Raw genomic sequence first — 12,836 nt, 5'->3', positions numbered from 1 at the left:
AACAGGCTTGGCAGCTGCATCTCAGGAGGAGGGAGATGCCTGTGAGGTCCTGGCCCTGTGTGTAGCCAGCTCGCTGGCTACTGCCCCCACTCTCTGCCTATCCTCCCACCCATGGTCCTGTACTCACCCCCACCCTTTTCTAGAGACCAGGACTATGCTCAGTCAGTGCACCCTTACTTTACAGATAGAGACACGAGGGCTGGCATCTTGGGGTGGGTGTAGCAGGGAGCTCTCTCCCCTCCTTTTGGGCCAGGCTGGGCAGTCCCCTGTCTCCAGGCAGCTAGGGCACGTGCCGGCCTTGGCAAGGAGCCTGGACAGCCCAGAAATCCACCACAGTGCCCCTTCCTGCCCCCCAGCCTGGAGAATGGACCCTTTGTTGGCTCTGGGCTGGATGGACAGCTGACCTGGTCAGGCTGTCAGCTGCCTGCCTGCAGCAGTTGGCCAGGGCCATGCAGTGATGAGTGTAGAGGCAGCCAACTGGGCCAGCCTGGAACAGGAGACTCAGGGCTAAGGGCCACCCACCTGTCCCTCTACCTCCCCTTGGCCCTAGGCAGGGCTCCCTCTACAGGGACCTGGGGATGAAGGAGTGAACCTGCTCCCTGGCTCATCTGTGAAGAGGGCAGCAATACCCTAGTGGTGGTGGTGTTAGGTACATGGCCCATAATCAGCCTGTTGCCTTGTCTTGGCTCTAAGGGGTTTCCAGGGCGTGGCCCTTCCCTAGGGGTGCTGATAGCCCTTTGACTCAGCTCAGAATCCAGGGAACTCCCCATCACAGAGGGAGAGGGAAGACCAGGGGAGAAGTGGACAGGGCTGGAAAACCCAGGTAAAGTCTGGGTATTGGTAGCTATGCCCTTCTGGTCCAGAGTAGTGGGTGGGTGGGTAACCAGGCCTAGTGCAGCCTGGGAGATGTGCCTAGGGAGGCTGGACAGCTTCACTAAAGCCATCTGAGTAGAGGGAGGGCTCCTTTCTCAGCAGAGGTGGGGAATGGCACCACAGCAGAGGGATCTCTGTGGGCAGGGCTAGGTTTAGGCCCTGAGGGTTTTTGTGATGGAGGTCAGAGGGAAGGCAGTTGCAGCCAGTCCTGGAGTGTTCTGGTGGTCTTTGGGGAAAGGTTTGCCAAACACAGAGGTAACAGCTAGAGGTAGAGGGGAACACCAGGGGACTCTGGAAGTATTCTGTGTGCTCTGCAGGCCCAGCTGCCCCATGGTGGGCCACCCCCAGTTGGGTGGCCCTAAAGTGGACAGCTGCAGGTGTGGTGTCAGCATGCATGCTGCCAATGGTGGCATGTACCCCCATGTCCTGCCAGTGGTCTGGCCCTGTGTCTGCCCTACATGCTCATTCTTCCTAGAATGCCCTCCTGGTAGCATGCTGCTTCCATCCTCCCAGTTTTGGGACAGACTCTGTGTCCCCAGGTCCAGTTGGCAGTCCAGGGCCCTTGTGAACCTCAGTATACTTGTCTGTGTTACACTAGCTCTGCAGTCTGAAAACTATCTGGGATGTAGCAGGCATGTCCCCAGGACTGGTCATTCCTAGCTGGACCCCCAACTGTTATGTGTGTGCATGCATGGACCCTGCTGAGCCTGGACCATGACTACTCAGTGCATGGCATGAGGCTATCACCCATGTCTACCCTTTGGTTTGTGGCCTGGGCCTCCTACACCCACCTCACTCTGTGCCCTCCAGAAATGCCCCGTCTCCCTAGGGCCTGCTTATGTGTGTTTAGGGGCTGGGAGCTGTCTGGCATCGGGCAGGCGGATGGACAGATGGATGTGCATGCTCCCCGTCACAGCTGTTGGGTGCCATCTGTCAGAGTTGGCATGCTACCAGCCCAGGGGCAGGGGCATTTTGTAGCCCAGGCCTGGCCTGCCCCCCCAGGACCCAGAGGAGGAGGCCTGCTCTCTGCTTGCTCCCCCATCACCATGCCTCAGAGCTGGTGTGTCCCCTGGATGTGACATCCATGCCTCAGTCAACACCCTCATCCCTTATAGGGGAGGAGCATGCAAACCTGGCCAGGTGGAGGTCAGGACTGGCACCATGTGGCCCTTGATGGTCAGAATGGGAGAGGCTGGGGCCCCTCAAATATCTCTGTTCAGCAGACCCTTCAAGTGTGTCCCTTGTCAAGGCCCCAGGAGCAGGTGTTCCCCAGTGAGAGAGACCACCCTGGGGTATTGGAGGAGGGGCTATAGGCCTGCATCTCAGAGATAGGGTCCAGCTTGGGCTTCTGGGTGCTACTGGAAGCATCTTCAGGGATGGGGCCAAGGGAGGGCCAGGCCTTGGGGAGAAATCCAGAGTCCTAACTCTGGTCATTTAGGCTAAGGTAGTCAGTCTAAGCTCTGGGCCTCCACTACAGCCCTGCCCTGCTCTCCTGTTTCCTGCTCCCTGACTGCTCTCCCGACTGGCCTTGCCAGGCCTATATGACTGGTTGCTGGGGTTTGGTTATTACTGTGGGGACTGGCTACTTCATGTTCCCTGTTTGGTACACTGGTTTGGTCCTCATTTACTCCTTAGAAAAACTTTGATTGACTGCCATTCCCATTTGACAGGTAGGGAAGCGGAGGCTCAGAGAGGTTTCAGCACCCCACCAGAGTCAACAGCTGGGAGTATCTGAGCCAGGGCTTAGGCAGTGTGGGTCCAGAGACTGGACTCCTGGTTTCCCTGGTCCTCCCTTGTGGTTTATGTCTCTCCTGGGCCCAGCCGTCTCAAGGAGCTGACCTCCAGCTCCTATGAGCAGTACCTAATTGCAGGCCACCCACCCAAGCAGGGCAGGAGGTTTGTGGGAGTAGGCTGGATCTGGGCTGAAGCCACTTGGGCAGCTACAGGCCCAACCCAGGTCTGCCACCCCTTTCCCAGCATTGGGCCCTGCTCTTCCTGGTCTGGTTTGACTTAAGCCTGCTTGCCTGGCTGGGAGGCAACTGAGAGGATGTGCAGCTGAGCAGATGTGGGGGTGGGAGGTGGCTCTGGGCTCTCAGGAATGCAGCCTTCCATCTCTTGCAGCCAGCAGCTTCTGGCCCAGAGACACAGTGCCTTACCCTGGCTGGCTACCCTTGTCTAGCCCCTGTTGGAGCCAGTTCCAGCCAGGGGCTTTTACCTGCCTCACAGCCCACCTGTCAGTCATGCCTGCCCTGTTTTATCAGTGTGGGGGTGCAAACCAGAGGTACTGGGCTGAGCCTTGGCCCAGTCCCTGCCCCCAAGGTGTAGGTAGAAAGGTGGGCTGGCCCCTCTGGTTATAGCCAGAGCAGGGAGGGGCCTGAGCAGGGCCATCAGCCATGGGAGCCTGCCCAGACCAGCTGAGCTGAGCAGATGCTGCCCCATGAGTCCCATCTCTGGAAAGTCCCCTGGGTCTCTCTGTTAATTAAATACATTTGTTTGGTAAAAGCAACTAAAAATACCTGTAGCATTGCAAGCTGCAGAGAAGAGATGGTTAATTAATGCCTGGCTTGTTTGGTATCTGAAATATGCCTTCCTCTGCGGGATGGGTGCCCCAACTCCAAGGTGCCCTGGGGCTCAGCCCCTCACACTGATATAGCCTTCTCACCTTGGAGGCTCCAGGGGTCTCACTTCTTAGCCTTCTCATCTGCACTGGACCTCTTACAGTTCCTTCAGTCCCCTCTTTGCCCCCCTTCCCATGAGATATCTCTCACCTGGGATTCCCAGCCTGTCACAGGGAAGGTGATGCACTCACAGGGGCACCTGCTGCCTTTGCATTGGGTATGGCTGTGCAGCTTAGGCTGTGGCCTCTGTTGACTGACGAAGGGGCTAGGCCAGGACCAGCTTGACAGTATGCAATTTGTCTCATGCAGGCTAATGGGGTTGAGGTGGGGGCTTCCTTGTTCTTTTGGGGCTTCCTTGTTCTTTTAGGGCTTTGGGGGATGGTTTGGGGAGGGGTTTGGGACCCTCACCTTAAGTGGGCGTGGGGCTGGGGCATAAAGACATCGGCATAGCTTCTCTCAGGCCCTCACTGCCACAGATCCTGGTGGACCTGGCCAACCCCAGCAGCCAGCCGGCCCTGGCCTACGAGAATGTGGTGGCCCAAGAGGGTAGCCCTATCCTTCGTGACCTGGTCCTCAGCCCTGATCACCAGTACCTCTACGCCATGACAGAAAAGCAGGTGGGTGCTATACTGCCAGATGCATGTGGGTGGACCTTCCCTAGGGTACTACACATGATGCTGTGGGCCCACACTGTCCATGCTGCCTCTAGGTTCTCCTGAGCCAGGAATAGAATTCCCAGCCCTTCCCTGAATGACTTCATGCTCACAGGAGCAAATATTTGAATGAGAGCATTATCTGGGTATTGGTGTCATTGCAGGGTTTGGGGCATGCATCTGGGGCCATGAGCTCTCAGATTGTGACCTGGCTCAGCACTGGCCTCATCTGCCTGGTGGGGACTTTGAGCAGGAGCTTGTGACTGGCCTGGCTGAGCTTGTCAGGGCCATGTGCTTTGGTTCCTGGTCTGGCCTCCTTGCAGCCAGCCTTGTCCTTCTGGTCTACCCAGTGAACCATTGCAGCTGGGGGAAGGGAGATTGGGAGGCAGATGGGATAGACAAGACCTCCCTTTCTTCTTAGTCAGCGCTTGCTTCTCTTCTGCCCCTCTTCTGGCTATTGGGTTTTTTCACATCCATGGGGACCTCAGGGCCAAGCAAGCAAGGTGAGGGTGAGCGAGGCATAGCCTTCCCCTGTGGTTAGGATTCAGGTCAAGGAGCCTTGGATCTTTCTGGAACCTCAGAGTCCAGACAGATGGGAGCATAACTCTGGCTCTTGGTTCTTCTCTGGGTGATTTACCTGCACCAACTTGCTCCTTGGCTGTCACCACCCTGGACTTCTAGGAGACTAACTCAGTCAAGGCTGTGTCACTCAGGACTGGCTTTTGAATAGACCTAGCTGGAAGAAGTCTTGGGATGGGGGTGCCCCAGGAGTGTGGGGTCAGAGGGGCACACAGTGGTGCTGAGGAGGTGAGGCTGCCAGAGGTACCTGGGATGGCCCTGGTGGGGGCCTGAAACAGAGTTTTCTCTTCCTAGGTGACGCGAGTGCCAGTGGAAAGTTGTGTGCAGTACACATCATGTGAGCTGTGCCTGGGCTCTCGGGACCCCCACTGTGGCTGGTGTGTTCTGCATAGCATGTGAGTCCGGATCGGGGTGAGGTGGGGACAGCAGGACTCTGGCACCCTGGCCTGGCTCTCTCTGCCCTGGAGGGCCCCAGACAGCCTTAATATGCACTCAGGTGGTCACAGCTTCTCTCCAAGCTCCTCTGGGTCTTCTCTGGGCAAGGTGCCCTGGGTTTGACAGTTTCCTGTGAGCAGCTAGCTGAGTGACAGCCAGCCCAATTACATGCCAATAAAGAAGGGGTATAGTGAAGTTGGTGGGCTTCCCCAGTGTAGGTGTTAGCTCTGCTGAGCAGGGCATAGGTGCTGGATTGCTCCTTGGACCTCCCTGCCCATGTTAAGCCCAGCCTCCTGTGCCTGCAGCTGCTCCCGTCGGGACACCTGTGAGCGGGCAGATGAGCCTCAGCGCTTTGCCTCAGATCTGCTGCAGTGTGTGCAGCTGACTGTGCAGCCTCGCAATGTCTCCGTCACCATGTCCCAGGTCCCGGTGAGTGTGGCCACCTAGCAAGGGCTGGAGGATGGGTGGGATGACAGGACTCCATTCATCCACACCTTCTGCCATGCGGGCCCCAGCTTGTGCTACAGGCCTGGAATGTGCCCGACCTCTCAGCTGGTGTCAACTGCTCCTTTGAGGACTTCACTGAGTCTGAAAGCATCCTGGAGGATGGCCGCATCCACTGCTACTCACCTTCTTCTGAGGAGGTGGCACCAATCACTCGTGGCCAGGGTAAGTGTATCACAGTTGGGTCTGGGCAGTGCTTAAAAGGGCCTCCTGCTGGGGAGGTGGATCATTGTTTAGGACAGAGAATAGGTGTCACATGGTAACTGAGGAGCATGGTAGGGTAAGGAACAGATGCCAAATGGGAGCAGTATAGATAGGAGGCAGGGACCACAGGTGTGAAGATGCTGGGGGCCCTCCTGGTATGCTCAGGGGTCCACAAGCTAGAGAAGCTGTGATACCGCCAGGGGCTTTGCACTTGGTTATTGGGCTGGTCGTTGGCAAGGTCATTTTCTGTTCAGGATTGCCCCACATGGGCATTCTGGGTTGAGGGATTTTGAGTGGCTCTGGTGACTTGAGCCTTGTGCTGCCCTACAGGAGACCAGCGGGTGGTGAAACTCTACCTGAAGTCTAAGGAGACAGGCAAGAAGTTTGCATCCGTGGACTTTGTCTTCTACAATTGCAGCGTACACCAGTCGTGAGTGTTTCAGGCCTCCTGCATGGGCAGGATATGGTGCAGCATGGGCCAGTGGTCAGTGCGGGAGGCTAGGCCTGTTGTGAGAGCAGCCCTCTGGGCAGAGGGTCCAGATGAGTCTGAGTCTGGGGCAGTGGTCAGAGTAGGTGAGGTGGTAGGGAGTGACATGCATCTGTTCACACCTCGAGAATCTTGCTCTTAGCCTTGGTGTGAGGAATGGCCTATGGGCACCAGAGCAAGGCAAAGAGCTTGGGGGGTTGGAGGAGGGAGGCTGTTGCATCATCTGGATGGCAAACGGTATGCCATTGGGACAAGCTAGGGTATTCAGTGCTTGCTGTTCTGGGACAGGTAGAAGTCTGGTTCCTCTCTAACTCATGCTGCCCCAGGTGTGGGTCAAGGGGTGGGGGTGGAGAGGCTGGGGTACAGAGAACCAGAGTGGGAGATCTCCCTAGTACTTGTCTGCTGCCTTTCTTGGCTGTGAGCAGCAGGAAGAGCAGAAGAGGCTGAGGACTGCCATGAGCTGGGACACTGAGCCTAGAGGGGCACTCTCGGCCCCAAACCTGACCTGGAGGGTGCCCAGCCTTGGAAAGGCCAGCATGGGGTATGGGGATGGTGGGGTCAGTCTCAGCTGTGCCTGCCTTTATTGACATGTTCTGACTGTTGTTATCACCAAGGTATGACCTCTCTGTCTTGGGCAGGCTGGAATCTTTAGGGCTGGAGTCTGCACTGCAGAGCTGGAGGGGATTGAGACTCTCAGGAGAAACCTGGCTGGCAGGTTGAGAGGTCCTCTAGAGAGCTAGTGGCATTTGCCTGGAGGTCAAGGGGGCCATGGAGGCTGTGGAGACAAGGCGCCTGTCATACTAAGCTGCAGGGAGGGGCCAGAGCACTGAAAGGGCCCTGTCCAGGCTCTGGGGATGTATCAGAATAAATGGAATAAGCTCCTGCCAGACTGAGCTTTCAGGGGTGCATGTCTTCCACAGTTCTATGTAGCTCTGCAGCAGCTGCTAGCCACCAAAATTTAAATCCAAGTTAAGACAAGGTATAACTTAATATGTAGTTCTTTAGATGCACTAATACATTTCCAGTGGTAATTATCATGTGTGTCCTACTGTGGCCAGGGGTCACCACAGTGGACAGTGTGGACTTTTGCCATCATCAGGAAGTCTCTGTGGGTTGGCTCTGGGGTGGACTGTTAGGTGTTTAAAGGTCTGGGGAAGAGCAACGAAGGAGGGAGGGGAGCACCAGGCAGTTCAGTGGGTAAGACCAGCTGACAGGGAAGGTCTCTGAGCAGGTGGAGGATCAGCCAGTGCAAAGACCCTAGGTTGGCCCTGTGATCAGCCACTGGAGGAGCAGTAGGGAAGTGGTGTGGTGTGGCTCTGTGTGGCAACTGGGGAGGCACATGATACCCATCCTCACTGTCCACCACCCTCCTTACAGCTGTCTGCCATGTGTGAATGGCTCCTTCCCCTGCCATTGGTGCAAATACCGCCATGTATGTACACACAATGCCGCCGACTGTGCCTTCCTGGAGGGCCGCGTCAATGTGTCCGAGGTAAGGCCCTCTTGGGGTGATGCAGTATTTCAGAGATGTAGCAGAACCAGGTGCTGCCTGCAGGGGGGCCTGGGAGAGCTCCTGTGGATAGCTGGGATGCCAACCAAGAGGTCTGTGAGGTTGGGGAAATCCTTCATGGCTGTCTTGGCCTGAGGCCAGCCAATGACATTTGTGGCTGTGACCTTTAGGGGAGGCACAGAAGCCTCAGACTAGTGGGCTCCCCTGGGGGATGATGTGAAGAGGGACTGTCCATGCAGGGGAATGGGAGCCTGGAGTGTGAGGTGTTTGGCTAGGTAGACCCAGTGTCATGTGAACCAGGAAACATGTCAGACTGACCTGCAGGGGAGCTGGTCAGTTCCTAGAGCTATCTGAGGTTCTGCATGGTAACTGAGAGTAATTAGATTATAATTATTTGGAGCCTCGGTAAGGTACTGACTTTATTTACAAGCAGTAGGGCTGCTACTCCTGGAAACTGGTCTCTCAGAACCATGATGAGCAGACCTGGAACTTGCCAGGCATGTAGAGAGTGGGCAGGGGTCGCCATGTCCAGCTTGCAGGTGCAGAGCTAGGACTTGAAACCAGGTCCTTTGCAGTAACACAATGCCTGTTTGTAGGACAGGCAAGAGGGTGTGAATCCTGTTGGCTGTGGGGCACTTGGGGACTGTAGCTGGCTTGGACATCTGTGGATAGTCTTGGTGCAGAGGAAATGCATGCACAGGGCCCCTACCATACAGTAGGCCCTTCCTCACAGGAGGATACTCCCCTGGTTGCCCCTCACCATCACCCCCTGGACCTTTGTTGCACATAATCAGACAAGACGGTAGTGGGGGGCAGGCTGAGAGTGGACAGGGACCGAGGGCATCTGGGGGTAGCAGTGTCTGTGAGAGCAGCTGATGTGAAGGCCATGGGCATAGGGGGTGGGCAGTCTGGACTTTCCTAGGGGTTTGGCTTGTATTAGGAGCTGGGCAAATGTTTCCTTGGGTTGGGCAGGCGCCCTGGGGCAGCAGGAAGCTGGTGCATTTGATCTCAGTGGAGTTAGTGACCCTGGGGTCTAGGAACCTCGGGAGGACTGTTGTGGGTGTTGATGGCCAAGGGAAGGTGAGCAGCAAGTGCGGAGCCCTCCTGAGGCATTTGCCCATGCAGCGCTGAGCTGGGAACAATGGTGTGTCCATGGAAGTTTATTGGGGAATGGATTTATTCCACAGATATTCCTCTTAAACTGTAGTCCCAGGTTTTATGCCTATGTTTATAAGGAGTATAACATATCCACAGACTTAACCAATTCCACTGTTTGGGAGAACTTGAGCTCTCAGCCCAGGCTTCCCCTTCCCATCTCTGGTTTAGGTTTGGCTCCTCTGGGGACACCCCTCACTCAGGAGCATGCTCACTCAGCAGTATCTTGGTTCTCTACCCCACTGGAAGGAGTTCCCTCGTGGAAGAGTCCTGGCCCACTGTTCCACACTGTCTGTCTCCCAGCTTAGCCTGATCTCAAGTCACTTACTGGGTCAGAAAGGAGTGTCAGAGGTCCCTCTAAATGCCTGAGGTCCCCAAGTGCTGAGGCTCAGCCAGAGAGACTAGACAGGGGTCACAGAGCCTGACAGTGACACTGGCCTCCTGTTCAGCTGAGATAGTGTCCATGAAGAGTGGAGGTGTGAGATGGGGTGACAATGAGAATAGTCCTGGTGGCCAGGATGAGCCAGGGCTGCTGTGGGGCCCAGGAAGGACAGCCAAGGTCTGGGAAAGCCCCAAGAAGATCCCTTGGCCTGGGGGCTGGGCTAGAGCACCCCTTCAAATGGCTAGGAGAGTGCTGGCATAGGTGATGGCCCCTGAGTGCAGGGCTGTTGGACCCCCATACATATTACCATCATCTTCTTGGTGGTGGCAGGGTACCCTGTAGACCCAGGGTAAGTGGTCTTGCTGCCTGGCCATACCTTGCTGGCTTTGCTCCCCCAGTGTCCCTTAAGGGCTCCAAAACCTCTGCAGAGCCAGGATTGGGCCTGCACCAGTTTGGGAGATATTGCAGGCCTTGGGGATTATGTCCTGTTTTCAGTATCTCTATTTAAAGCTCAGCTTGCTGATATGCCCCTGGGGCTGTCTCCTCCTGTGGCTGCTGTCAGGGTGCTGCAAGGGATCTGGGCCCTTGCGTCAGTTATTGTTGCAGAAATGCTGGCCCTTGGGGGCCCTGACTGTTTTTCTGCCTGGCTATTTTTATGTGCTGTTCAGGTCCCCAGCAGAGCTTACAGCCACAGCACCCAACTCTTGGTTGCTTCTGTCTCAAGGGCCAGAAGCCCTTCTGTCTCACAGCTTTTCAGCTGTGGGCCAGATGGGGCCCCTTGGTTGTTAAATGGTAGAGTCCTAGAATACTAGTCAGAGAGGGCACTCTGGGCCCAGAGGGGACAGGGCCAGCCCAGGGCACAGAATGTAGCCATACAGCCTGGTAAGTTTAGAAGCCAGGCCTCCTGGCTCTGGATGAACTATTTCTGAGGTCCTCAGTCTGATGGTGTGTAAAGTGGGCACAGTGGTGCTTACTCTGGAGAAGCACAGTCTGGGCTGCAGTAGGATTACACCAGGCTCACTGGCCCCCTCCTCTGCGCTCAGCTGAAGCCTTGTCACTCCCAGGACTGCCCGCAGATCCTGCCCTCCACCCAGATCTACGTGCCAGTGGGTGTGGTGAAGCCTATAACCCTCACTGCCCGGAACCTGCCGCAGCCACAGTCGGGCCAGCGTGGATACGAGTGTCTCTTTCATATCCCGGGAAGCCCAGCCCGAGTCACTGCCCTGCGCTTCAACAGCTCTAGCCTGCAGTGTCAGAACTCCTCGGTAAGGCCATCTGGAGCTGGCAGGGGCCCTTTTGGGGACTCCTGCTGCTGGACTAGGCTGACTACACTTACAGCGTTATTATCCAGTTTCTGCTCATGAGTGAAAGGACAGGGCACAGTCAGGTGTTCAGAGGCACTTTGAGCTCCCCATGTGAGTTCCACGCCCTTCAGGTGTGCAGCTAGGGCACTTCCAAGAGTCACCCAGATGTTTGGAGGGAGCACATCTCAGACATGAGAGTGGGCAGTTTAGGTGTGGTGGGATATGCAGATGGCTTTGCATGGGATTTTTAGAAATGTGGGTGAGGAGGCCAGATTGAAGGTGTGTAGAAACACTCACATGCTGTCATCACCCAGTGTTTCTAGGAGGGCTTAGGCCAGGGTGATAGTGCCCAAGCACTCAGCTCCTTTTATATATCCTGTGGCCAGACACAGGAACTGTTTATAGTGGCCTGTGCATTTGTACACTAGCAGGGGGTTATTGTCCAAATGCCAAGAAAGCAGCTGCCTTTGGAGCCTCAAATCTAATAGGATGACATTTTCAAAGCTTTTTATCAAGTCCAGTGAATTTAGTGACTGTAATCTTTGCAGAGTCAAAACCTTCCCTGGTGGTCAGGAGGGAATGGTGGTCTCAAAAGGCCCCAGGTTTTTCCATGGTCACTAGCAGGACTTGGTTTCCCTTATCTGTTCAGGAAGAATGTAGTCAGGAGAGCAGGAGGCTTCCTGTGGTGGGTGAGGCCCTGTTGGTGGGTGGTGCCTCTGTGTCCTCTTTTAAGGCCTGTGTTTGGTCCCTACCCCTAAAATTTCAAGGGAAGGGTCCTGAGGCAGAGGCCTGGCCCCCTGCCAGTGGAGATGGCCCCTTGGCCGACCTCGCTTTCCCAGCAGGAGGCTGTAGGGGGGCGGCTGGGGACTGGGGGCCAGGGGCCAGGGGCCATAGCAGGCTCCTAGGGGCAGGTTACCCAGCTGCCTGGCCCTAGAGTTCCTTGTGCTGTTCTGCCTGTCCTGTCCTTCATTTCTCTCTGTTTTGCTGTATCACTGAGTTCTGTTGGCCATTCCTTTCACCTGCATCTCTCTGTGACTCCCCGGCCTGTTGTGTCCATCATTTCCTTCCTCTCCATCTAAGGCCATCTGTATGTCTCTCTGTGTCTTTATTTCTTCACCATTCTGTCACCTCTTTCCCTGCATTCCTCAACCCCTCTGCCTCTCCCCTCTCACCAGGCTTACATTTATCTTTTCTGTAGCCATTTTTAAAGGGAAAAGGGAGTATCAGGGAATGTGATAGGATCCAATTAAATTCCTGCAGATAAAGTAATGATGAATTGCTATGGGATGGAGTGGAGGACCTCACAAAGTGGGACACAGCTGGAAGTTCTGGGCCAGGGCTTTTGGGGAGGGGCAATGTTTCTAAGCCTGGAAGTGGTGGCAGTTGAGCCTCACTTGACAGTGATTTTTGCCAACCTCTGCCCAGGGGATGAAGGCACACAGCTTGCACCTCAAGGCAGTCCCAGTGTAGGGATTACTGAGCTTGTTTGGCAGGTGTAGAAATGGAGGTTCACAGAGCATCTTTGATAGGTATCCAAGGGATCCAGCTGGGAAGTCCTGCTTTCCTGGTGAGACTGACTACAGGGGAAAGTAGAGAGGTCAACCTAGAGCACAGTGGCGAACACAAGGCCCGTGGGCTGAATTCGGCCCTCCACCCTGTTTTATCTGACCTGGCACCTTATTTCTACCTGGGGACAGCGCTAAGTTCTCACTTAACAGTTAAGGAGTAGTTAGTTACATTTATACCATCCTAAAGTTACATTTGGCCCTTTGAAGGCAACTGTGAGGCTGTTGTGGCCCCCAGTGAAAATGAGTTTGACACCCCTGACTAGGAGGATACGCCTCATGTGCTGCTGGGGACAGAGGCTTGGCTGGAAAGCAGGGGCCATGGCCATTAGGAAGGAAGACATTGGTTGGGGGTTCAGAGGTGGAGTTGGGTGTGGCAGGAGAGGCTTAGATGCCTAGGTTGCTTAATGGGCAGGTGTTTCTTTTGGATATCCAGCTCTGGATTGGAAATGCCAGTCTGGGCAGGCAAAGCCCCCAGGCCTTGCCTTGTCAAGCTCTCTCCCAGCATCTAGTCCCAGGGGTGGCCAGTAGGGGCACACAAGCCCTGATCTGCCCCCTGGGGTTCTG

At 55.6% G+C, this 12,836-nt stretch overlaps 1 protein-coding gene across 1 annotated transcript in view; it reads left to right on the top strand.

Annotated features, from left to right (window-relative positions):
- PLXNA1 (plexin A1) overlaps positions 1-12,836 on the top strand; it is a 53,612-nt gene that overhangs the window by 15,938 nt on the left and 24,838 nt on the right. Inside the window, exons 4-10 of the mRNA XM_045849678.1 lie at positions 3,968-4,108; positions 5,018-5,118; positions 5,464-5,587; positions 5,674-5,827; positions 6,197-6,296; positions 7,731-7,845; positions 10,465-10,665. Coding sequence (XP_045705634.1) covers positions 3,968-4,108; positions 5,018-5,118; positions 5,464-5,587; positions 5,674-5,827; positions 6,197-6,296; positions 7,731-7,845; positions 10,465-10,665 — 936 coding nt within the window. The remainder of the gene's footprint in view (positions 1-3,967; positions 4,109-5,017; positions 5,119-5,463; positions 5,588-5,673; positions 5,828-6,196; positions 6,297-7,730; positions 7,846-10,464; positions 10,666-12,836) is intronic.

This window comes from Phyllostomus hastatus, unplaced genomic scaffold (genome assembly GCF_019186645.2).
Source record: "Phyllostomus hastatus isolate PE091 unplaced genomic scaffold, TTU_PhHast_1.1 phas_contig_80, whole genome shotgun sequence".
In the NCBI taxonomy this organism is placed as follows: Eukaryota; Metazoa; Chordata; class Mammalia; order Chiroptera; family Phyllostomidae; genus Phyllostomus; species Phyllostomus hastatus.
Note: the sequence above shows the minus strand (reverse complement) of the source record. Positions and strands in the feature narration are given on the sequence as shown.